We start from the raw sequence: 25,213 nt of genomic DNA on the forward strand, positions 1-25,213 counted from the left end.
GAGGGAGTTCCAGGGCAGGAGACTGTGTCTACCAACTCTGTTATATTTACTCTCCCAAGTGCTTAGTGCTTAGCCAAGTGTTCTGCGCATATTAAGCATTGAATAAATATGATTGATTTGACTGAGAGGTAGGACGTGGGCAAGAGGTCAGCGGTGAGATGAAGGTACAGTGAGTAGGTTGGTATTGGAGGAGCGAAGCGCGGGGGTTGGGTTGAAGTAGGCAGTCAGGGAGGTGAGGAAGCAAGGTGATTGAATGCTTTAAAGCCAGTGGCGAAGAGTTTCTGTTTGGTGTGGAGGTGGATGGACAACCACTGAAGGTTCTGGAGGAGAGGGGAAACATGGACTGGACAGGTTTTAGAAAAGAAGTCATCTGTCTTTAGAAAACCTGCACGCCTAATGAACTCAGACGAGACCTTCTCCCCAGCAGAAGGAGATAGCCCTCGTTGCATCAAGCCTGGGTGTCAAAAGCTCCTGCGTTCTAATCCCGGCTCCACCCCTTGTCTGCTGTGTGACCTTGGGCCAGTCACTTAACTTCTCTGATCCTCAGTTCCCTCATCTGTAAAATGGGGATTGAGACTGTGAACCCTATATGGGACAGGAACTGCGTCCAAATCAATTATCTTGTTTCTACCAAAGTGCCTGATGCATAGTAAGCACTTAAATACCACAATTATTATTATTATTACTATTAATAATACATTTTTGAAGACATCGGAGACAGGACATAAACCACCAGGAGGATCTTTTCCCCGTGAACACATCAAAGAGATCCCAAAAGGCGCTGGTCCAAATTTAGCAGTCTGTCACTCAATCATCGCATTGAAGTATTTGCCACTTACATTCTTACTGTGAAAAAAGAATAACTGCAGCATTTTTTCTCTGAATTCAATTAGGGTTAATCATAAATAAAAGCAGTGGCTGCTGAACCCAATAGAGAAGTCTTTATTTTAGACTGTGAAAAACAACCCGATTTCTTCTTTAACAAGAAGTCATAATTTTTACCTTACAAAAATGAGCATTTACAGTGCCTTCTTCAAAGCATTTTCCCTTCAACAGGAAATTGAACTATCGAATATCAACATTATATGTAAAAAAAAAATTCTCCATTTCCAGGACAGAGGATGTTATCAACTAAAAATCCTGCCAAGTGACAAAAGAATCCATTCATACTTCAGGTCCTTCTCCTCCAGGAACCAGCTGCAGAGTAGAAACAAATAGTGAGGGCAAAAGTACAGCACACTTTTCAGTTGGGAAAATTCAAAGGGATCTTGGCGACTGAACATTATGTCACTTCCTTAAAGCTTTATATGGAATATTACTAAACAGATGAATGAGCTTTAAGTTTTAAAAAAAATCTATTCTAAATGGTTTGCTCCCAAATGGTTTGTAGAGTCAGTGACATTTTAAGAGCAGAAAAGACAGCAAATAGTTATTTATTGAGCTTCTACTAGTTATATTGTACCATTTTTTGGCACTCACTGACTTCACAGAAGGAAAAGAGACATGCTGAGCAATTTTTCAATGATGGACTGGATTTTAATGTAAACCCGAATATGACACTTTAAAATATTTTTCAAAAGAACAAATTGTATCTGAAGAATTGGAAAAATATAACATCTCAGAGCTTTTCAACTCCCCTTTAAGTAAATGACATCCCTAATTTGGAGATGGACTGTGGGAGATACACAAAATAAAACAAGATGTTTACCAATTGAAAGTGCTTGAGTCTTTAAGTCACTGAGATGGTTGATAGAAGAGCACATTATTTAATACTTAATATAATGCTCTGTGGATAAAGCATGGGCCGGGCGGGCAGAGGACCGGAGTTCTAATCCTGACTCCGCCACCTGTCTGCTGTGTGACCCTGGGCAAGTCACTTCATTGTGCCTCAGCTATGTCATCTGTAAAATGGGGATTAAGACGGTGAACCCCGTGTGGGATGTGGTCTGGGTCTGATCTGACTAGCCTCTACCTACCCCAGCGCTCAGTACAGTAACTGGAACATTGTAAGCACTTAACTAACATTTTTTTAATAAAAAACAAGCAGTTAATTTATCTGGTAAACATACCTTCCTTTCCCACTAACCACCCTCTGGTTTAAACCGAATCTACTAGATCTACTAACGTCTGTCATAAAATCACACATTTTTTAAAGGAAAACGCTTTTTCTTTTAAAAAGGAAAAAGAACTCGACACTTCTTCGCTCACTACGTTAGGGCCTGTGGACCTATTGATAATAAGCATGCCGGAGGGGATGGGAGGAAACCTTAGTAAACATTTATCAACAGAATATATCTTACAGAGGTAGAAAGTTTACCTTACTGCTCATTTTTGGTGCAATTTTCCACTTACCAGAAAGCTTAAAGAATGAGTACTAAGTACTGGCGGATGAAGGAAGAGCAATTTACTCCGCATGGGCTCCGGTCCCAGAAAACCCAAGCCAACCTCCTCTCCCTCCTCATCACGCCTGCCTTCTTCTCCTGGTCCCCATGACAGTAAGCTGTGATAGCACAAGTATCTGCCTTCTAAAACCCAGTGGCACTCCAAACCAAAAAGGGGGACGAAAAGGAAAAAACAGGAGAACTGGGTTCTAATCCTGCCTCTGCCTCTTGCCCGCTGCGTGACCTTGGCTAAATCACTTTCCTCCTCTGGGTTTCAGTTCCCTAATCTGTCAAATGGGGATAAAATACTTGTTTTCTCTTCCTCTCATCCTACGAGCCCCATTGTGGGTCAGAGATCGTGTCTGATCTGACTCCCCTGAAAACCTGACCCGGCATTTCACCACAATGTTTGTCTGGCCCAGAGTAAGTGCTGTTACTATTTAATTGCAGACCCCGATTTACTTTCAAAGCTCCAAACCTCCTCAGCTTACACCAGGCTCTTTATAAGACTAAATAATTTAGGCTAAGTCAACACCCATCCTTGGAATCAATTGATCGATCAATTTATTTGTTATTCATTAATGACTCACTGTGTGCAAAGAACTGTCCTAAGTGCTTGGGAGAGTACGAGAAAACAGAGTTGGAAGGCACGTCCCCTGCCCACAACAAGCTGACAGTCTAGAGCGATGACTTGGAAGAAACAGTAAGCAGCAAATCAAAGTATCGAAAGCAGGAAATGTGCCTTACCATCGTTATGTTATTTCCATTCAGCAGAATCTGATCTAACTTGGTGATCCTTCTTCCTTCTGGTGTGATCTCACTAAATGAGCATATTAAAAAGAGAATAAACAGATGTGTAAGGGCGTACTTTCGAGAACCAACTTTGGAGAGACACTTATGTTTTCTACCCAAGACAGAAAGATCTCAATAAGCAATCTGCCTACAAATAAAAGGCAGGGTAACAGATATACTGTAGTTAGCATGTGTGAACAAATTGCCAAATGGAAAAAACTAGCATCTTGGAATTCCTCCAGACTAGACGGCGTTAGATTTTTCTTATTTCTTCTTCCATGACCGTTTTGCTCAAAAGGCCAGGAAAATTGGATGTTACAGAGGTAGGCAGACTGGTGTGGGATTAAGAGCATGAGTCTCAGGGTCTAGTCCCAGCTCCCCGTCCTGTGTGCCCTCAGGAAAATCACTTATCCTCTCTGGGCCCTGATTTCCTCAGCTGTAACGTGGAGTTACCAATACTTCCGATTCTTCTTCGTAACTTTAAACGGGTATTGGGATGATTAAAAAGAGAGATCCACTGACGGGAAAGCACTTGGGGATAAAAAGAAAACACTCACAAAAATCCAAGAGAATGTCATCATTTTCCATTCCTTCCGGCTGGAAGGCTTTTGTTCCCAATCCCAGGAGCTGATTTTTCTGAGAGGCCACAATTTGGAATTCACATCCTTTGCACCATTAGCACAAACCTCTATTTCCAACAGACTATTCCACGTTAATACTGATTATTTAGCAAAACCTTTCTACGATGAATACAAAGGAACGGGGGACCATATTATATAGGAGTTCGTTCAGAGGGCTTCTGCATATACTCAGTTGTCCCAAAATGCCAAGTTTTCGCTGAGTTTTGGATGAAACACGATTCGGGAAGTACGGAACGTTTTTTCCAACTGCATCTAGCTACAGGGAAGGCAATTTTGGGAGGTGTTGGGAGAAACAACCGGGTGTGAATTATAAATGTGGGTGTTCCTTAATGGGGATTCGTCTATAATTCCGTGTTATAGAACTGTGAATATTAAGTCCACCATGTTACTAAAACCGGGGCAAAATTTCAGAATATTGACGTCTGTAGAGTTCCTTAGGCAGAGGCACTTAGCCAAGGGTCAAATTTCACAATTGCGGAATTCCTCGTCTACATCCTCATCCGTTCAGAAATTCTACCTAATAAAAGCCTATAGACTGAGTAAATTTAAGAATCAAAATAAGGTAACATGAGTTTTAGAGTTTAAAGGTAATCAGCAATATAAGAGTTTTCCCGTTCACTGTAAAGAGCCTCAGAATCACTCATAAAATAGACGCAATCAATACTCACAATTCCGTGACATCTTCTAATACCATGTCTGAAATCTGATGTCAAGAGAACAAAACCAGAGAACTTCAAACCTCAAGTGCGTTCTACTTTCTTTCCTCTTCTTCTTTCCTCTTTCAATTCTAAATATATCTACTTTGCCAAACTATTAAAGCACTTTAAGCCTTTTATTCACACCCGTAAATGTATTTGTCTGTCTCCGCCGCTAGAGCGGAAGGGCCTTGTGATCCCGTTTTCATTCTGTTTTTTCCAAGCGCCTAGTACGATGCACTGCATCTAATAGATGCTCGAGCACTCCGACTCCGGGAAGGGACGGTCAAAAACGTAATAATGTTGGTATTTGTTAAGCGCTTACTATGTGCAGAGCACTGTTCTAAGCGCTGGGGTAGACACAGGGGAATCAGGTTGTCCCACGTGGGGCTCACAGTCTTAATCCCCATTTTACAGATGAGGGAACTGAGGCACAGAGAAGTTAAGTGACTTGCCCACAGTCACACAGCTGCCAAGTGGCAGAGCTGGGATTCGAACTCATGAGCCCTGACTCCAAAGCCCGTGCTCTTTCCACTGTGCCACGCTGCTTCTCTCGTGAATTAAAAACGTTTAATGGCTCACGTACTCCGACATACCTCTTTCCAACTGCAGCCTTCTAACTCTGCCAACTCACCGCCACCCTCCGTTCCCCAAATTCAGTGCTCATCCCCAAACTCTAGACCCCCTCCTCCCATCCCAGCCTCTCCCACCTCTCCCGGACTCCCTGTCGCCCTTCCTGCCCTTCGATGTGTACCCTCCACCGACCACCTATCCCGTCGTCGCTCTCACGCTTCACAGGTCGCTTCCTCTGCTCCTGCACGTGAGCTGCTGAACGCGGCTGACAGAAATTCCGGCTCCGGGATGCGTCCTCCTACTACGGATCGGCTCTGCCGTACTCAAACCCGGCTGTTTTCTCTGCTTGGCAATTCTATGATGGTTGAAGACCTCCCTCAGTGGCTCCCCTAGCCCCCACCAACTTTCCCAAACCTTCAATTCTCTCCTGGAGCCCCCGGCACTAACCACCTCCCACCCCTGATGACCTCCCCAGCTACTTGGTCGGAAAAATTTAAACCATCAGGCATGAACTTCCCAAAGTCACCCCATCACCCACCTCGAAGCTCTTCTCCTGCTTCCCAGCTATTTCTCCAGGTCTCCTGCCTGTACCTCTGACTTTCCCGTTTCCACCTCTGAAAATTACTTGCTCCCACTCTCCTCCCCAACTGCAATTTTCTATCTAATAATAACAGCGATAATAATGGCATTTGTGAAGGGCTTACTGTGGGCCAAGCGTCCTAAGCGCTAGGGGAGATACAAGTTAATCATGTCAGACACAGTCCCCGTCCCACGTGGGGCTCACCGTCTAAATAGGAGGGAGAACCGGTACTGAACCTCCACGTTACGGATGAGGAAGCTGAAGCAGAGAGCACTGAAGTGATTTACCCAAGGTCACGCAGGACGCAAGTGGCGCAGGCAGGATTAGAACCCAGCTCCACCTGACTCCCGGGGCCGTGTTCTTTCCATCCAGTCCTGCTGCTCTTCCTCCTCCTCTCAGTGTCTGATGCCTCCTTCCCCACCGCCTTCAAACCCTCTCAAGTCTCCCCCCATTTAAAAAACACCCTCTTGACTCCCTGCTCTCTCCAGCTCCTGTTTCCCTCCTCTCCTGGAAGGGGTGATATATCCCGTTTTCATTCTGTATTTTCCAAGCGCCTTCATTTCCTCTCGACCCGGCGGTCTGGCTTTCGACCCCTTCATTCCACCCTGTCTCAGATCACCAACCGTCGCCAGTGCGTTAGATAGTGGGTGTCCTCAAAGGCTCAGTTTCGGGTGTCCCGCTCTTTTCATTCTACACTCCCTCTCCGAGAGCCTCCGGCTTCCATCTCGTTGGGGAATTCTTGATCAGCGCGAGGCGAGAGCGAGTTGCCCGCACAGCCTCTTTCTTCCATGTCATCGCGAGCTCTACCGGCGTCTCCAGCTCAGCGTGTCTAAAACAGAACTATATGTCTTCTCCAAACCCACCCCGCCCGCTAACTTTCCCAACTCAGTCGCTAACGCCGTCATCCTCCTCATCCCAGAAACCCGCAACCCCGCCGTCGCCCCCGACGCCGTCAACCCGGACGTTAAATCTACCGACGGGCCGTGCCGGGTCTTCTAAACAACTTCTCCTCCATCCAGCCCCTCCTCTCCACCCAAACTCTTTCCACGGTAAAAAGATAATAGTTCCAGTCGCCATATAAGAGTCTGAATTTGGTTCCTCACTGGTCTCCCTGTCTCCAGTCTCACCCCACTGTCTCCAGTAAAGGCTGCTGCGTATCATCTTCGAGCACCGCTTAACAACCACTCACCCACACGCCGAGGGCAGGAGCTGTATTGCTTTATTTTACTTTCCAAGCGCTTAGTACAGTGCTCTGCACACAGTAAGCGCTCAGTAAATTCCACTGAATGAATGAATCCTCCTTCTGGCCTGGAATGCTCTCCCTCCTCAAATCCAAAAATGACTCTCCCCTCCCACTTCAAAGCCTTATTGAAAGGATTTCTCCTCCAAAAAGCCTTCCCTGACTAAGCCCTCCTTTTCTCTTCTCCCCTTCCCTTTGCTTCGCCCTGACTTGCTCCCTATATTCATCCCCCCACCCGAGCCCACAGCACTTATGTACCTGTCATTTATTTATTTATATTACTATCTCCCTCCCCCTCTGGTCGGTAAGCTCCTTGTGGGCAGGGAATGTGTCCGTTTACTGTTGTACTGTACTCTTCCAAGTGCTTAATACAGTATTCTGCAAACACGAAGTGCTCAATAAATACGATCGAATGAATGAATCCAACATCTCTCCTTCTCAGAACCCTCCACCGGCCACTTGATTCTATTTATCGTGATTAAGTTAAATAGCCACGCTCAGAAGCAGCGTGGCTCAGTGGAAAGAGCACGGGCTTTGGACTCAGGGCTCATGAGTTCGAATCCCAGCTCTGCCACTTGTCGGCTGTGTGACTGTGGGCGAGTCACTTAACTTCTCTGTGCCTCAGTTCCCTCATCTGGAAAATGGGGATTAAGACTGTGAGACCCACGTGGGACAACCTGATTCCCCTACGTCTACCCCAGCGCTTAGAACAGTGCTCGGCACATAGTAAGCGCTTAACAAATACCAACATTATTATTATTATTTTAAGTTGTCTTGTTTTTGTCCGTCTGTCTCCCCTGATTAGACTGTGAGCCTGTCACGGGGCAGGGACTGTTTCTGTTGCCAAATTGTAGATTCGAAGCGTTTAGTACTGTGCTCTGCACATAGTAAGCGCTCAATAAATACTACTGACTGAACGAATGGTGTCTCTCCACACCAAACAAAAACTCACAACTGGCTTCCAGACAACTCATTCTGCCTTACCCACCTGTTCTATTCCCCATTCAATCCTTTCGTTTCTCCCGAGCGAGCCTTCTAATTTTATCTCACTCTTGATTCTCCCCCCTCCATCTTTTCATTCCCGATGTTCCTTTCCCCAGTTGGAACAACCTCCCTCTCCAAATCTGACCGTCCAGGACTCTTTACATTCAAAGTCCTTCTAAAAATCCCACCTCTTCAGTTAATTTCCAATATCCTACATCAGATTTAGACTGTGAGCCCGTCATTGGGCAGGGATTGTCTCTATCTGTTGCGGAATCGTACATTCCAAGCGCTTAGCACTGTACTCAGCGCATAGTAAGCGCTCATTAAACACCACTGAATGAATATAACTTAGGGAGAAGCCGCATGGCGAGGTGGAAAGAGAACAGGGCCGGGGGTCACAGAACCTGGGTTTTGACTCCAGCTCCGTGACTTTGAGCAAATCACTTCACTTCTCTGTGCCTCAGCTTCCTCATCAGTACCTCCCTCTCCTTCCCTCTGCTTAGACTGTGAGGCCCACGTGGCTGTGTCCGACCTGATAATCTTGTATCCGCTATGGGGTTTGGCGTATAGCCAATACTTCAGAACTTTCTGGAACGTAATATTTAATAAACATCACTTAGTCTATTAGTAAATGCATTTGTCTGTCTCCCCTGAGCTGGAGTGTACACTCCCTAGGTGCAGGGAACATGACATTTCTTGGTTTCATATTTCCCGAGCTCTTAGTTTAGTGCATCGCACTTAGTGGGAGCTCAATACATGGTATCCCTGCTATTGTTGGGATGCCCAGAAAGACAACCAGTTCCTCCCGCTTTCTCGTTGCCCTGATTCTGGGCGCCGCCGGACCGGGGCCTGACCCAACAACGAAATTACCTATTTGTTTTCATTCAATCATTTGTATTTACTGAGCTCTTACTGTGTGCAGGGCACTGTACTAAACGCTTGGGAGAGTACAACGTACAAAGAAGGCAATCTTTCTTTCCTAAAACACCCAGGGACCCTTACTCCGAGGGGACCGACCGCCTCTTCGACTTCGGCTACCCCGAAAAGCCCCGGGTACCGGCAGGAACGTGAGACGCGCTACGGACAACACGCGTCGCTCTTGAAAAGGATACTGACAAAGTCATCAAATCCCAGCAACGTGCCTACGATTTCCTTGTCACTCTTCATGACGATGTGAATGCGCGATCCTATACACTTGTCCACAAGCTCTGCGGATTGAAAGACACAAAACAAAAATACTGTTTTAACCTCGGTGAGCGGAGAAAGCCCTGGCGGGGAGGCCGAGCCCCCTGAGGGTGGGTGGTGGAGCAAAAATAACTGCCTCGCCACGAAGGGAAGCAGGGTGGTCGAGTGGATAGAGCCCAGGCCTGGGAGTCAGAAGGAGCTGGGTTCTATTCCCGGCTCCGCCATGAGTCCACTGTTACCGATTTGTACATTCCAAGCGCTTAGTACAGTGCTCTGCACCTAGTAAGTGCTCAATAAATACTATTGAATGAGTCTGCTGTGTGACCTTGGGCAAGTCATTTAACTTCAGCGCTTAGTACAGTGCCTGGCACACAGTAAATGCTTAAATACTACCTTGCCTCTACCCGGCGCTTAGAACAGTGCCTGACACATAGTAAGCGCTTAACAAACACCGTCATTACGATCATTATTTAACTTCTCCGTGCCTCAGTTCCCTCATCTGTAAAATGGGGATTGCGACCGCGAGCCCCACGTGGGACAGGGACTGGGCCCAACCCGGTTCGCGCGTATCGACCCCAGCGCTTAGTACAGTGCCGGGCACATAGTAAGTGCTTAACAAATACCATTCTCATCATTACCTTGTCTCTACTCCGGCGCTTAGAACGCTGCCTGGCACATTGTAAGCGCTTAACAAATACCATTCTTATTTTTACCTTGTGTCTACCCCAGCGCTTAGAACAGTGCCTGGCACATAGTAAGCGCTTAACAGACACCATCATCATCATTATTATTTAACTTCTCCCTGCCTCAGTTCCCTCATCTGTAAAATGGGGATTGCGACCATGAGCCCCAAGTGGGACAGGGAATGGGTTTGACCCTATTACCTTGTATCGGTCCCAGGGCTTAGTACAGTGCCCGGCATATAGTAAGCGCTTAATAAATACTATTATTACAGGGTCCTGGGAGATGCTCTCCATCACGGCAGGCGGGCTCGGGATAAGCAGGCCCGGGGGGGGGCAGCGGGGCCGGGGCGCATTACGAGCCCGTAGTCGGGTAGGGATCGTCTCTATCCGTTGCCGAATCGTACTTTCGAAGCGCTTAGTACAGTGCTCCGCACAGAGTGAGCGCTCAATAAACACAATCAAATGAATGAATGGATGAAAGCCTCTCCGCCGGTTGAGGTTTCCGGGTCCCCAGGAGGCGCTGGACTCCCAGTGCTTGGCACATAGTAAGTGCTTAACAAATACCATGATTATTATTACTACTAATAATATATTATGATATACATCATATAACTATCCTCATCATAATAGTAATTAGTAATAATAATCATAGTATTTCATTCATTTCAACTGTTTTTACTGAGCGCTTACCATGTGCAGAGCACTGCACTAAGCGCGTGGAAAGCACAATTGGGCAACAGAAAGAGACAATCCCTGCCCAACGACGGGCTCAGGCTCTAGAAGCGGGGAGATGGACAGCGAAAGAAGTAGACGGGCATCGAGGGCATCCTTAAGCGCTTAACCTGTGCCAAGCATTGTTATTAATAATAATAATAATAATAATAATAATAATAATGTTGGTATACGTTAAGTGCTTACTATGTGCAGAGCACTGTCCTAAGCGCTGGGGTAGATCCAGGGTAATCAGGTTGTCCCACATGAGGCACAAAGTTAATCCCTATTTTACAGATGAGGTCACTGAGGCCCAAAGAAGTGAAGTGACTTGCCCCAGTCACGCAGCTGCCAAGTGGTTGAGCCGGGATTCGAACCCATGACTTCTGACTCCCAAGCCCAGGCTCTTTCCACTGAGCCATGCTGCTTCTCTAGGCCATCAGGTCGTCCCTCGTGGCCCCAGCTCTGTCACTCGCCTGCCGTGTGACCTTGAGGAAGTCATTTCACTTCTCTGTGCCTCAGTTGCCTCCTCTGCAAAATGGGGATGAAGACGGCGAGCCCCACGTGGGACAACCTGATGGCCCCGTATCTCCCCCAGCGCTTAGAACAGTGCTTGGCACATAGTAAACGTTCAACAAATGCCATCTTTTTTTTTTGGCCCAGGGTCAACTCAGCAGGCAAGTGGCGGGAGTGGGATTCGAACCCAGGTCTTCCTGGCGGCCCGGCCCGGGCTCCTTCCCTTAAGTCGTGCTGCTGCCTCTTCTTCCTCTTCTTCTTCTGATGATGATGGTGGCAGCGTGGTTCCGTGGAAAGAGCCCGGGCTTGGGAGCCAGAGGTCATGGGTTCGAATCCCAGCTCTGCCCCTTGGCAGCTGTGTGACCGTGGGCGAGTCACTTCACTTTTCTGGGCCTCAGTCACCTCATCTGGAAAATGGGGATGAAGACTGTGAGCCCCACGTGGGACAACCTGATGACGCTGTGCCTACCCCAGCACTTAGAACAGTGCTCTGCGCATAGTAAGCGCTTAACAGATACCAACATTATTATTATTATTCTCTGGGCCTCAGCTCCCTCATCCGTAAAATGGGGATGAAGACTGTGAGCCCCACGTGGGACAACCCGATGACCCCGTATCTCCCCCAGCGCTCAGAACAGTGCTCCGCACATAGTAAGTGCTTAACAAATACCAACATTAAAATGGGGATGAAGACTGTGAGGTCATGGGTTCGAATCCCAGCTCTGCCCCTTGTCAGCTGTGTGACTGTGGGCGAGTCACTTCACTTCTCTGGGCCTCAGAGACCTCATCTGGAAAATGGGGATTAACTGTGAGCCCCACGTGGAACAACCCGATGACCCCGTATCTCCCCCAGTGCTCAGAACAGTGCTCTGCACATAGTAAGCGCTTAACAAATACCAACATTAAAATGGGGATGAAGACTGTGAGCCTCACATGGGACAACCTGATGACCCTGTATCTCCCCCAGCGCTTAGAACAGTGCTCCACATGTAGTAAGCGCTTAATACCAACATTATTATTATTATTACTTCTCTGGGCCTCAGTCCCCACATCTGTAAAATGGGGATGAAGACTGGGAGCCTCACGTGGGCCAACCCGATGACCCTGTATCTCCCCCAGCGCTTAGAACAGTGCTCCGCACGTAGTAAGCGCTTAACAAATACCAACATTATTACTATTATCTGGGCCTCAGTGACCTCATCTGGAAAATGGGGATGAAGACTGGGAGCCCCACGTGGGACAACCCGATGACCCCGTATCTCCCCCAGCGCTCAGAACAGTGCTCGGCCCATAGCAAGCGCTTAACAAATACCAACATTAAAATGGGGATGAAGACTGGGAACCTCACGTGGGACAACCCGATGACCCCGTATCTCCCCCAGCGCTTAGAACAGTGCTCTGTACATAGTGAGCGCTTAACGAACACCAACATTATTAGAGAAGCAGCGGGGCTCAGTGGAAAGAGCTCGGGCTTGGGATTCAGAGGTCATGGGTTCAAATGCCGGCTCTGCTACTTGTCAGCTGTGCGACTGTGGGCAAGTCACTTCACTTCTCTGGGCCTCAGTTCCCTCCTCTGTCAAATGGGGACTTTGAGCCCCATGTGGAACAACCCGATGACCCCATAACTCCCCCAGCGCTCAGAACAGTGCTCTGCACATAGTAAGCACTTCACAAATACCAACATTAAAATGGGGATGAGGACTGGGAGCCCCACGTGGGACAACCTGATGACCCCGTATCTCCCCCAGCGCTTAGAACAGCGCTCGGCACATAGTAAGCGCTTCACAAATACCAATATTATTATTATTACTTCTCTGGGCCTCAGTTCCCTCATCTGTAAAATGGGGATGAAGACTGGGAGCCCCACGTGGGACAACCTGATGACCCTCTATCTCCCCCGGCACTTAGAACAGTGCTCCACACACAGGAAGCCCTCAACAAATACCAACATTATTATTATTCTCTGGGCCTCAGTGATCTCACCTGTAAAATGGGGATTAAGGCTGGGGGCCTCACGTGGGACAACCCGATGACCCCGCATCTCCCCCAGCGCTCAGAACAGTGCTCCGCACATAGTAAGCGCTTCACAAATACCAACATTAAAATAGGGATGAAGACTGTGAGGTCATGGGTTCGAATCCCAGCTCTGCCACTTGTGCGACTGTGGGCAAGTCACTTCACTTTTCTGGGCCTCAGTTCCCTCATCTGTAAAATGGGGATTAACTGGGAGCCCCACGTGGGACAACCCGATGACCCCGTATCTCCCCCAGCGCTTAGAACAGCGCTCTGCACAGCGTAAGCGCTTCCCAAATACCAACATTATTATTACTATTACTTCTCTGGGCCTCAGTTCCCTCATCTGTAAAATGGGGACGAAGAGTGGGAGCCCCACGTGGGGCATCCTGATTCCCCCGTATCTCCCCCAGCGCTCAGAACAGTGCTCGGCCCATAGGAAGCGCTTCCCAAATACCAACATTAAAATGGGGATGAAGACTGGGAGCCCCACGTGGGACAACCTGATTCCCCCGTCTCCCCCCAGCGCTTACAACAGCGCTCCGCACAGAGCAAGTGCTTCACGAATACCAACATTATTACTAGTACTTCTCTGGGCCTCAGTCCCCTCATCTGTGAAAGGGGGATGAAGACTGGGAGGCTGATGACCCCGTATCCTCGCCCCGCAGCGCTCAGAACAGCGCTCCGCACAGAGTCAGCGCTTGACGAATACCAACATTACTATTACTTCTCTGGGCCTCAGTCCCCTCATCTGTGAAAGGGGGATGACGACTGGGAGGCTGATGACCCCGTATCCCCCCCCCCCCCCGGCCCCCAGCGCTCAGAACAGCGCTCCGCACAGAGTCAGCGCTTAACCGACATCAACCTGGTTATTGCTCTCAGCGCTGGGGGGGGAGGAATAGAGGGCGGTGAGGTTGTCCCCCGTGGGGCTCCCGTTTGCTCCGCACCCCCGGTTTTCCAGGCGAGGGAGGTGAGGGGCAGAGGAGGGCGGTGGCTGGCGGCCGGTGGGCGATGGCGGGCGACGATGCGGGGGCGCTTACCGAGGGGCAGGAGCTGAGAGGGGTTGGTGGTGGCGTTGGCCGCCATTTCGCCGCGGGGGGCGGGGGAGGGGAAGGGGAAGGGAGAGGGGAAGGGGGAGGGGGAGGGGGAGGAGGCCCCGACCAATCGATGCCGGAGCCCCCGATGCCCGCGCGCCCCCGCCGGCCTGCGCGCCCCCGCCGCCAGGCAGCGACAATCGAGCCCCGACCGCCCCTCTGCGGCAACGCAGTCAGCTAGAAGAACAACATTGTTCAAAACAGCACGCTTCTTGAGCTAAATGACTCTGTTTTTGTCTCAGGAAGTCCCCCATTTTAGGTGGGAGGTAGATCACATCCGCAAATTCCGGGGGACAGGAGATTGCTTCTTACCCCAAACAATAATAATGTTGGTATTTGCTAAGCGCTTCCTATGTGCCGTGCACTGTTCTAAGCGCTGGGGTAGACCCAGGGGAAGCAGGATGTCCCACGTGGGGCTCACAGTCTTCATCCCCATTTTCCAGATGAGGGAACTGAGGCCCAGAGAAGTGAAGCGACTCGCCCACAGTCACCCAGCTGACAAGGGGCAGGGTGGGACTCGAACTCGTGACCTCTGATTCCAAAGCCCGGGCTCTTTCCACTGAGCCACGGTGCTTCGGCCTGCTTGAAGAGTCTCTTTTGTCACTGAAGGAAACACACTTGTCCGAGGCCTTTTGTGATTGCCTACTTCTCCTAGGCGTTGCAAATAAAGGCCCAGCCAAACAGGAGAGGGGGGACTCTCTGGAGGTTTACAGGCACCTCGGTCACCTTCCTCCCTTTTCTGATCTCTCCAACGCTGGCTCTGAGCGTTGCTTCTCCTTGCTCGCTTGGCCACCTTGGGTTCGAATCCTCACTGCCTTTTTAGTTCCATTCTCTTTTCGTGTACAAATACAATACTATAATATACAATAATAGAATGATGATAATAATTATTATGATAAAACTAATTCTCTTCCCCTCTTCAAAACCCTACTTAGAGCTCGCCTCCTCCAAGAGGCCTTCCCAGACTCAGCTCCCCCTTTGCCCTCTGCGCCCCCTCTAATGATGTTGGTGTTGGTTAAGCGTTTACTACGTGGGGAGCACTGTCCTAAATATGGTGGTATTAAGCGCTTACTACGTGCAAAGCACCATTCTCAGCGCTGGGGGGATACAAGGTGATCGGGTTTTGTCCCACGTGGGGCTCCCAGTTTTAATCCCCATTTTACAAATGAGGTCACTGAGGCACAGAGAAGTTAAGTGACTTCCCCAAAGTCACACAGCTGGCAAAAGCGCTGGGGGAGATACAGGGGAATGAGGTCGTCCCCTGTGAGGCTCCGAGTTAATCCCCATTTGACAGGTGAGGTCACTGAGGCCCAGAGAATAATAATAATAATGTCGGAATTTGTTAAACGCTTACTACGTGCAGAGCACTGGGGGAGATACAGGCTCATCAGGTTGTCCCCAGTGAGGCTCATGGTTAATCCCCATTTGACAGATGAGGTCACTGAGGCCCAGAGAAGTGAAGTGACTTGCCCAAGGTCACACAGCTGATAAGTGGCAGAGCCGGGAGTCGAACGCATGACCTCTGACTCCGAAGCCCAGGCTCTTTCCACTGAGCCACGCTGCTTCCCCTTTAGAGGATTATCCTCTAATAATAATGTTGGTATTTGTTTAGCACTTACTACGCGCAGAGCACTGTTCTAAGCGCTGGGGGAGATACAGGGGAAAGAGGTTGTCCCACGTGAGGCTCACGGTCTTCACCCCCATTTTACAGATGAGGTCACTGAGGCCCAGAGAAGTGAGGTGACTTGCCCACAGTCACACAGCTGACAAGGGGCAGAGTCGGGATTCGAACCCATGACCTCTGACTCCCAAGCCCGGGCTCTTTCCACGGAGCCACGCTGCTTCTCCAGGGAACTGAGGCCCAGCGAAGTGAAGTAATAATAATAATAATAAAAATAATAATAATGTTGGTGTTTGTTAAGCGTCTACTATGGGCAGAGCACCATTCTAAGCGCTGGGGGAGATGCAGTGTCATCAGGTTGGGCCCCATGCAGCTCACAGTCCTCGCCCCTAGTTTCCAGATGAGGGAACTGGGGCCCAGAGAAGTGAAGTAATAATAATAATAGTAATAATAATAATGTTGGTATTTGTTAAGCACTTACTATGGGTTCTAAGCGCTGGGGGAGATGCAGGATCATCGGGTTGTCCCACATGCAGCTCTCAGTCTTCATCCTCATCTTCCAGATGAGGGAACTGAGGCCCAGGAAGTGATGTGATAATAATAATAATAATAACAATAATAATAATGTTGGTATTTGCTAAGCGCTTGCTATGGGCAGAGCACTGTTCTAAGCGCTGGGGGAGATACGGGGTCATCAGGTTGTCCCATGTGCGGCTCCCAGTCTTCATCCCCATTTTACAGATGAGGGAACTGAGGCCCAGAGAAGTGAAGTAATAATAACAATAAAAAGAGTAATAATAATAATGTTGGTGTTTGTTAAGCACTTACTATGGGCAGGGCATTGTTCTAAGCGCTGGGGGAGATGCAGGGTCATCGGGTTGTCTCACGCGCGGCTCCCAGTCTTCATCCCCATTTGCCAGATGAGGGAACTGAGGCCCAGAGAAGTGAAGTAATAATAATCATAAAAATAATAATGTTGGCATTAAGCACTTACTATGGGCAGAGCACTGTTCTAAGCGCTGGGGGGAATACAGGGTCATCAGGTTGTCCCGCGTGCGGCTCCCAGTCTTCATCCCCATTTTCCAGATGAGGGAACTGAGGCCCAGACAAGTGAAGTAATAATTATAATAATAATGTTGGTATTTTTGAAGCACCTACTATGTGCAGAGCATTGTTCTAAGCGCTGGGGGAGATACAGAGTCATCAGGTAGATGTGGGCAAGTCACTTCACTTCTCTGTGCCTCAGTGACCTCCTCTGTCAAATGGGGATGAGGACTGTGAGCCTCACGTGGGGCAACCTGATGACCCTGTATCTACCCCAGCGCTTAGAACAGTGCTCTGCACATAGTAAGCGCTTAACAAATACCAATGTTGTTATTATTATTATTAGAAAGGGGAGACAGACAACAAAGCAAAATACTGATGGCATTTCTTAGGCGCTTACTATGGGCCAAGCCCCGCTCTAAGCGCTGGGGGAGACACAAGGTGATCAGGTTGTCCCACGTGCGGCTCGCAGGCTCAATCCCCATTTTCCAGACGAGGGAACCGAGGCCCAGAGAAGCGAAGGGACTTGGCCAAGGTGTCACGGCGGACAGGTGGCGGAGCCGGGATGAGAAACCATGACCTCTGAGTCCCAAGCCGGGGCTCTTTCCACTGAGCCACGCTGCTTCTCTGATCACAGATCTATCTGATCGTGGTTTGGGGTTCAGTCATTCATTCAGTCGTATTTCCCGAGCGCTTACTGTGTGCGGAGCACTGGGCTAAGAGCTTGGAAAGTACAGTTCAGCAACAGAGAGAGACAATCCCGGCCCAAAGCGGGCTCGCAGTCTAGAAGCGGGGAGACAGACATTCAGACGAGTCAACAGGCATCAATAGCATCAACATAAATAAATAGAATTATAGAGGCACACAGTAAAACAAGTAAACAGGCATTAATATAAATAAATAGAATTCTAGATATGTGTATATATATACACAAGTGGAGCAGGGAGGGGTGGTAAAGCAAAGGGAGGGAGTCGGGGCATGGGGAGAGGTGGGGAGCTGAGGAAAAGGGGGTTTAGTCTGGGAAGGCCTCCTGGAGGAGGTGAGCTTTCAGTAGGGAAGCAGCATGGCTCAGTGGAAAGAGCCCGGGGTTGGGAGTCAGAGGTCATGGGTTTGAATCCCGGCTCGGCCACTTGTCAGCTCGGTGACTTGATTCTATTTATTGCTCTTGATTCTATTTATTGCTCTTGATTCTATTTATTGCTATTGTTCTTGTCTGTCCGTCTCCCCCGATTAGACTGTAAGCCCGTCAAAGGGCAGGGACTGTCTCTATCTGTTACCGATTTGTCCATTCCAAGCGCTTAGTACAGTGCTCTGCACATAGTAAGCGCTCAATAAATACTATTGAATGAATGAATGAATGAATGAATGAATGAATGAATGAATGTGACTGCGGGCAAGTCACTTCACTTCTCTGGATCTCAGTTACCTCCTCTGTAAAATGGGGATTAAGACTGTGAGCCTCAAGTGGGACAACCTGATGACCCTGCATCTACCCCAGCGCTTAGAACAGTGCTCTGCCCATAGTAAGCGCTTAACAAATACCAACATTATTATTATTATTGTTATTAGGCCTTCGAAGGGAGGAAGTGTGATTGTTTGGCGGATTTGAGGAAGGAGAGCATTCCAGGCCAGAGGTAGGATGAGGCCCTTAATGGTATTTTGTTATCATTCTTAATAATAATAATAATAATGGTATTCGTTAAGCACTTACTATGTACGAAGCACTGTTCTAGCGCTGGGGTAGATACAAGGTAATCGGGTTGTCCCACATGGGGCTCACAGTCTTAATCCCCATTTCACAGATGAGGTAACCGTGGCACAGAGAAGTGAAGTGGCTTGCTCAAGATCCCACCGCAGACAAGAGGCGGAGGCGGGATTAGAACCCACGTCCTCTGACTCCCAAGCCCTGGCTCCTGCCACTAAGCCACGCTGTTTCTGTTGTTAAGTGCTTACTCTATGTCCCCCCAACTTCTAGGCTGCAAGCTCACTGAGGGCAGGGAATGTGTCTGTTTATTGTTGTATTGTGCTCTCCCAAATGCTTAGTACATGGCTCTCCAAGCAGTAATAATAATAATGATGGTATTTGTCAAGTGCTCACTATGTGCCAGGCACTGTACTAAGCGCTGGGGCAGATACAAGCAAATCGGGTTGGATACGGTCCCTGTCCCTCCTGGATTCACAGTTTAAATCCCCATTTTACAGATGAGGTAACTGAGGCCCAGTAAAGTGACTTGCCCAAGGTCACACAGCAGACAAGTGGCGGAGCTGCAATTAGAACCTTCTGACTTCCAGAGCCATACTCAGTCATTCAACTGTATTTCCTGAGCGCTTATTGTGTGCAGAGCACTGTACTAAGCACTTGGAAAGTACAATACAATAATAAACAGTGACATTCCCTGCCCATAATGAGCTCCCAGTCTCAGGGAGGGAGATAGACAAATAAATTATAGACAATAAATAGATACAAATAAATAAAATTACAGATCTGTGCATAAGGCCTGTGGGACTGGGAGAAGAACAAAGGGAGTAAGTCAGGGTGATGCAGAAGGGAGTGGGGGATGAGGAAAAGTGGGGCTTAGTCTGGGAAGGTCTCTTGGAGGAGACCGGCCTTCGATAAGACTTTGAAAGGGGAGAGAGTAAGTTTCTGGTGGATTTGAGGAGGGAGGGCGTTCCAGGCCAGAGGCAGGATGTGGGCCGGGGTCGGCGGCGAGACGGGCGAGATGGAGGCCCGGTGAGAAGGTTAGCATCGGGGGAGCAAAGTGTGCGGGCTGGGCTGTAGAAGGAGAGAAGCGAGGGGAGGTAGGAGGGGGCAAGGTGGTGGAGTGCTTTGAAGCCAATGAGTGAATAAATGTACTAAGCGCTGGGGTCGATACAAGAGAATGAATGAAACGAACAATCGGCCTAGGGCACTATTCGCTAGGCGCCCGTTTTTTCTCTTCAATTCATTCATTATGGTATCTGTTAAGGGCTTACTCTAAGAAAGTGTATAAACCCTGCGGTAGATGCACTACAAACAGTTAAAACCCAGCCCCCATCCCACATGGAGCTCATAGTCTAAGGGGACAAGGGAATGGGGATCGTACTCCGATTACTGATGAGGAAACTGAGGCACTGAGAAATGAAGTGACTCGCCCGAGGTCACCCAAAAGGCAGAGCCGGGAAAGAACCTAAGTCTTCTGACTCCCGGGCCCGTGTTCTTTCCACCAGGTTTCTTCGATGTTAGCGTACCTAAGGCCCCTGAAAGAGGATGAATGATATTTTCTGTGGTGCATGAATATTTTACTTTATTCCTACACCGAAAAGCCAGGAAACCTGAAGTCCCATGGCCCCGGGCTCCCCTCTCCATCCAAGCTCTGAAAACACTTGATGTTCCAGATAGCCTGTGAGCTCCATGTGAGACAGGGATTACGTCTGCACTGATCGCACTGTACCTTCCTCAGTGCTTGGCGCATAGTAAGTGCTTAACCAATACGGCGATAATGATGACGGTTATGATTGCTAAACTCATAGCCCCTCCTCCCTCCCTCCCACCCACTGACAGGAGGAAGTGCCAATCCAGAGAACCAGGAGAAAAAGAATTCCCTGCGACGACGTCTACCGTTAGGCAGGTCGTGATTGTTCAAACCAAGGTGGCTACAGCGACGAGAAGCCTGAAGGTTGTTCCCGTCCAACAGCGATGTGCTGCTGCTGCGGTTCTTATTAAATTGCCGTTTTACTTAATTTACCTCGTTCTTTTCTCTTCCCGTGCACTTGTCCTACCTCCACCAATGTTAGACTGGGAACACCCTGTAGAGCGGCGATTCGTTTTAAATCAATACCTTTCTAATCTGCCCCAGCTCTTAGGACAGTGCTTGGGTTCAAACCAGTGTTGTAAATAAATAAAATGACTAAGAAACTAATCGTGTATTTCTTCATGGATGTCTGTATTTATCCCTCATCGAATCGAACGATGGTATTTTTGAGTGCTTACTGTGTGCGCAGCACTGTACTAAGCACTTGGGGAGTACAATGTAACAGAGTCGGTAGACATGATGATGATGGTGGTATTTGTTAGGCGCTTACTCTGTGCCAAGCACTGTTCTAAGCGCTGGGGGAGATACGAGGCAATCAGGTTGTCCCACGTGGTGTTCACACTCTAAATCCCCATTTTACAGATGAGGGAACTGAGAAGTGAAATGACTTGCCCAAAATCACACAGCTGACAAGTGGCAGAGGCAGGATTAGAACCCACGACCTCTGACTCCCCAGCCCGGGCTCTTTCCACTAAGCCACGCTGCTCTCTCTTCCCTGCCCACAGTGAGCCTACAGTCTAGAGGGGGATACAGACATTAAAACAAATAAATAAATGATAGGTACGTAAATACCGTGGGGCTGAGGGTAAGATGAAATCCAAGAACCCAAGGGGTACAGACCCAAACGCATAGATGTCGCAGAAGGGAGAGGGAGTCAGAAAAAAGAGGATGAAATCGGAAAAGGCCTCTTGGAGGAGATGTGACCTTAATAAGGCTTTGAAGGGGGGAGAGAAAGTGGTCTACGGAAGGGGAGGGAGTTCCAGGCAAGAGGAAGGATGTGGGAAAGGAGTCAGCAGTAAAATACAGAAGATCGGGACAGAGTGAGCAAGCTGGATCGAGAGGAGCAGAGAGGCAAGGAGGTCAGCCAGGAAGCGGATGTAGTAGTCGAGGTGTGACAGGATAAGTACTTGGATTAACGAAGGAGCAGTTTGGAGGGTGAGAAGAGGGCGGATTTCAGCGGTGCTGAGAAGGTTGAACTGACAGGATTTAGTGACGGATTGACTGCGTGGGCCGAATGAGAGAGATCATGAGTTGAGGATCAGGCCGAGGCTTACGAGACAGGATGGGGGTGCTGCCTACAGTGACTGGAGAGTCCGGCGGGAGGACAGAGCCTGGGCGGAAAGATGGGGAGTTCAGTTTTGGGCATGTTAAATTTGAGGTGTCGGTGGGATATTCAAGTAGAGATGCCCCGAAGACAAGAGGCAATGCAAGACTGCCGAGAAGGTGAGAGGGAAAGAAGATTTAAAGAAGGAGTTAACTATCTGAAACAGCTAGTGTAGGCGGCGGCCAGAGGAGTCAGTGGGGATAGAGAAATCATGTTGCTGGGTGGAATAGAGGGCAGTGTTAAAGCAGGTGAGGATCAACTGGGGATGCCAAGGAGAGGAGGAAGCGTACCGTGGAGGTGATTCGGGGTCATGGGCTAGTGGTTCGAGATCAGCTGAGGGACAGATTAGTGAAGGAGTTGAGTTCGGGGCAGAGGGCCGAATCGTGCCTTCCAAGCGCTTAGTACGGAGCTCTGCACACAGTAAGCGCTCAATAAATACGACTGAATGAATGAGGGTGGTGTTGACGCAACAGTGTGTGCAACGAGAGAAGGTAGGCTGGGTATGGAGAACAAATGGGGCCCGATGACTTTAGAAAACTGCAGGGGGCAAAAGGACAGAGGTCTCTGTGGGGGAACAGGACAGACTTTCAGTCAGTCGGTCATTCGATCGTATTTATTCAGCACTTACTGAGTGCAGGGTAGCGAACTAAGCACTTGGGAGACTAATAATAATAATAATAATGTTGGTATTTGTTAAGCGCTTACTATGTGCCGAGCACTGTTCTAAGCGCTGGGGTAGACATAGGGGAATCAGGTTGTCCCACGTGGGGCTCACAGTCTTAATCCCCATTTTACAGATGAGGGAACTGAGGCACGGAGAAGTTAAGTGACTTGCCCACAGTCACACAGCTGACAAGTGGCAGAGCTGGGATTCGAACTCATGAGCCCTGACTCCAAAGCCCGTGCTCTTTCCACTGAGCCACGCTGCTTCTCCAATATGACTACAATATGATAGAACACAAAATACTACTTTCAGGGAGTAGGTGTGTGGGAGAGGCCGGCGAGGTAAAACTCAGGGGAAAAGACACCTGGAAAATACACAATCGGTTTGGAGCGTATCCTTTGAAGCGGAAAAGGGTGGAGGGTTTGGTAAACATCAGGTGTCGCGGCCATCACAAAGGGCACAAGGCTGGGCTCCCGGGAAGTTTTGAAAAGTCTCTGCCTATCCTGCTGTCTGTAGCAGCCAGTGAGGGGGGAGAGCGCTCTGAGGGAGGTGGAGGGAAGTGCCAGGCCGCGAATCTGCAGCAGGCTTGCCAGCTGGGCCCCCGTTGAAACTGTTCAAGCCCTTTGGACTCCGCATCCCCCTGCTGCATCAATGTTGACTCGACCGTGGGCAACGCTTACCGACTCACGGCAGGTTTTTACCTTCGCCTGAAAATTAGGGGCCTTTTGGCCCGAGGGAACAAAAACGTGTCCTAGGGACACTTCGGAGCAGGTCTCAGAGGAACTGGATCCGATCTGGCAGGTGTCACCCCAGCCCAGTGCAGAAGGAGAGAAACTCCAGCGGCTTCCATCTTGTGTTAAGCGGTTAAGAAAACGCTGGGACAGTGTATTAGAGCTCCCTTCATCCCCATTTTATAGTAGTGTAGTGTATATAGTGAATGGTATACCTGAAGGTATATAGTGTGTACCGTCTATAATATAGTACAGTACCTCTGTGGTGTGTGTTAAACCCTTACTGTGTGCAAAACCACACGCCCTGTGACTGTGTGGGAGAGAAGGCCGGTTCCTAGCCTTGCCACCCCCAACTCCCCTCACCTTCCGCTGCGGTCCTTGCCGTCCTTGCTTCTCGGAAGTTCGGGCAGTGGGAAAAACGGAGACGGAACCTCTAAACGTTGACGCTGATGGAGACTTGGCCGTTACCGGGCTCTGCCTGAGAAGAGGAGAGAAATGAGTGGTTCACGGGTTTAGCTGCCTGTTGTTTCAGCTCTTTGTGGACGTCTCCACCTGGATGTCGGCCCGCCACCTAAAACTCAACATGAGCAAGACTGAGCTCCTCATCTTCCCTCCCAAACCCGGTCCTCTCCCAGACTTCTCTATCACCGTCGATGGCACGACCGTCCTTCCCGTCTCTCGGGCCTGCGATCTCGGTGTCATCCTTGACTCGTCTCTCTCGTTCACCCCACGCATCCTATCCGTTACCGAGACCTGCCGGTTTCACCTCTACGATATCGCCAAGATCCGCCCTTTCCTCTCCACCCAAACGGCTACCTTACTGTTACGGGCTCTCGTTATATCCCGGCTAGACTACTGTGTCGGCCTTCTCTCTGACCTCCCTTCCTCCTCTCTCGCCCCGCTCCGGTCTATTCTTCACTCCACTGCCCGGCTCATCTTCCCGCAGAAACGATCTGGGCATGTCACTCCCCTTCTTAAACAACTCCAGTGGTTGCCTATCGACCTCCGTTCCAAACAAAAACTCCTCACTCTAGGCTTCGAGGCTCTCCGTCACCTTGCCCCTTCCTACCTCTCCTCCCTTCTCTCTTTCTACCGCCCACCCCGCACGCTCCGCTCCTCCGCCGCCCACCTCCTCGCCGTCCCTCGGTCTCACCTATCCCGCCGTCGACCCCCGGGTCACGTCCTCCCACGGTCCCGGAACGCCCTCCCTCCTCACCTCCGCCAAACTGATTCTCTTTCCCTCTTCAAAACCCTACTTAAAACTCACCTCCTCCAAGAGGCCTTCCCAGACTGAGCTCCTCTTCTCCCTCTACTCCCTCTGCCACCCCCCCTTCACCTCTCCGCAGCTAAACCCTCTTTTTCCCCTTTTTCCCTCTGCTCCTCCACCTCCCCCTTCCCATCCCCACAGCACTGTACTCGTCCGCTCAACTGTATATATTTTCATTACCCTATTTATTTTGTTAATGAATTGTACATCGCCTCGATTCTATTTAGTTGCCATTGTTTTTACGAGATGTTCTTCCCCTCGACTCTATTTATTGCCATTGTTCTTGTCTGTCCATCTCTCCCGATTAGACTGTAAGCCCGTCAAACGGCAGGGACCGTCTCTATCTGTTGCCGACTTGTTCATCCCAAGCGCTTAGTACAGTGCTCTGCACATAGTAAGCGCTCAATAAATACTATTGAATGAATGAATGAATGAATGGTAAGAGACTGTTTTCAACGAACAGTCCTTAATATTCCCAAGTGCTTAGACACATAGCTAAATACAATGTATTCATTTAATCACAGATAAATAAATTGTAGGAGGTAGGGAGGCCCGCAAGGAGTCAGACGCAGGACTCGAGACGTGATGGGATAATGCTGGAATAAGCAAAATAGCAGTAGCTTGAGGGGGTGGAGTTGAGTATGGACCAGGGAGAGATACGGACCAGGCTAACAGTCGGGAGGGATATATTGGGAGTTCACTTTTCTACGTTTCTATCTTCCTTTCTTTCTACGTTTCTCCTCCTATTAGACTGGAAGACCCGTGAGGGACACTGTGTATCTGGGTCGGTGTTCAGTACAGCGAAGCAACGTGGCCTAGTGGCTAGAGCGCAGGCCTGGGAGTCAGAGGACGTGGGTTCTAAACCCGGTTCTGCCATGTGTCCGCTGTGTGACCTGGGGCAA

At 49.2% G+C, this 25,213-nt stretch overlaps 1 protein-coding gene across 2 annotated transcripts; it reads right to left on the reverse strand.

The window, feature by feature from the left end:
* Positions 1 to 919: 919 nt before the first annotated feature.
* LSM5 (LSM5 homolog, U6 small nuclear RNA and mRNA degradation associated) lies at positions 920 to 23,495 on the reverse strand. Of its 2 annotated transcripts, none has more exons than XM_029048631.2 (5): positions 23,408 to 23,495; positions 8,999 to 9,094; positions 4,483 to 4,510; positions 3,129 to 3,201; positions 920 to 1,197 (listed from the first exon to the last, which is right to left on the reverse strand). In XM_029048631.2, the coding sequence occupies exons 2-5, from the start codon at positions 9,051 to 9,053 to the stop codon at positions 1,165 to 1,167; spliced, it is 189 nt and encodes a 62-aa protein (XP_028904464.1). In that variant the 5' UTR covers positions 9,054 to 9,094; positions 23,408 to 23,495; the 3' UTR covers positions 920 to 1,164. The 2 variants fall into 2 exon arrangements, with proteins under 2 accessions (XP_028904464.1, XP_028904463.1); XM_029048630.2 differs by lacking the exon at positions 23,408 to 23,495 and adding an exon at positions 14,035 to 14,084.
* Positions 23,496 to 25,213: the final 1,718 nt, after the last annotated feature.

This window comes from Ornithorhynchus anatinus, chromosome 21 (assembly GCF_004115215.2).
Source record: "Ornithorhynchus anatinus isolate Pmale09 chromosome 21, mOrnAna1.pri.v4, whole genome shotgun sequence".
Lineage (NCBI taxonomy): Eukaryota > Metazoa > Chordata > Mammalia > Monotremata > Ornithorhynchidae > Ornithorhynchus > Ornithorhynchus anatinus.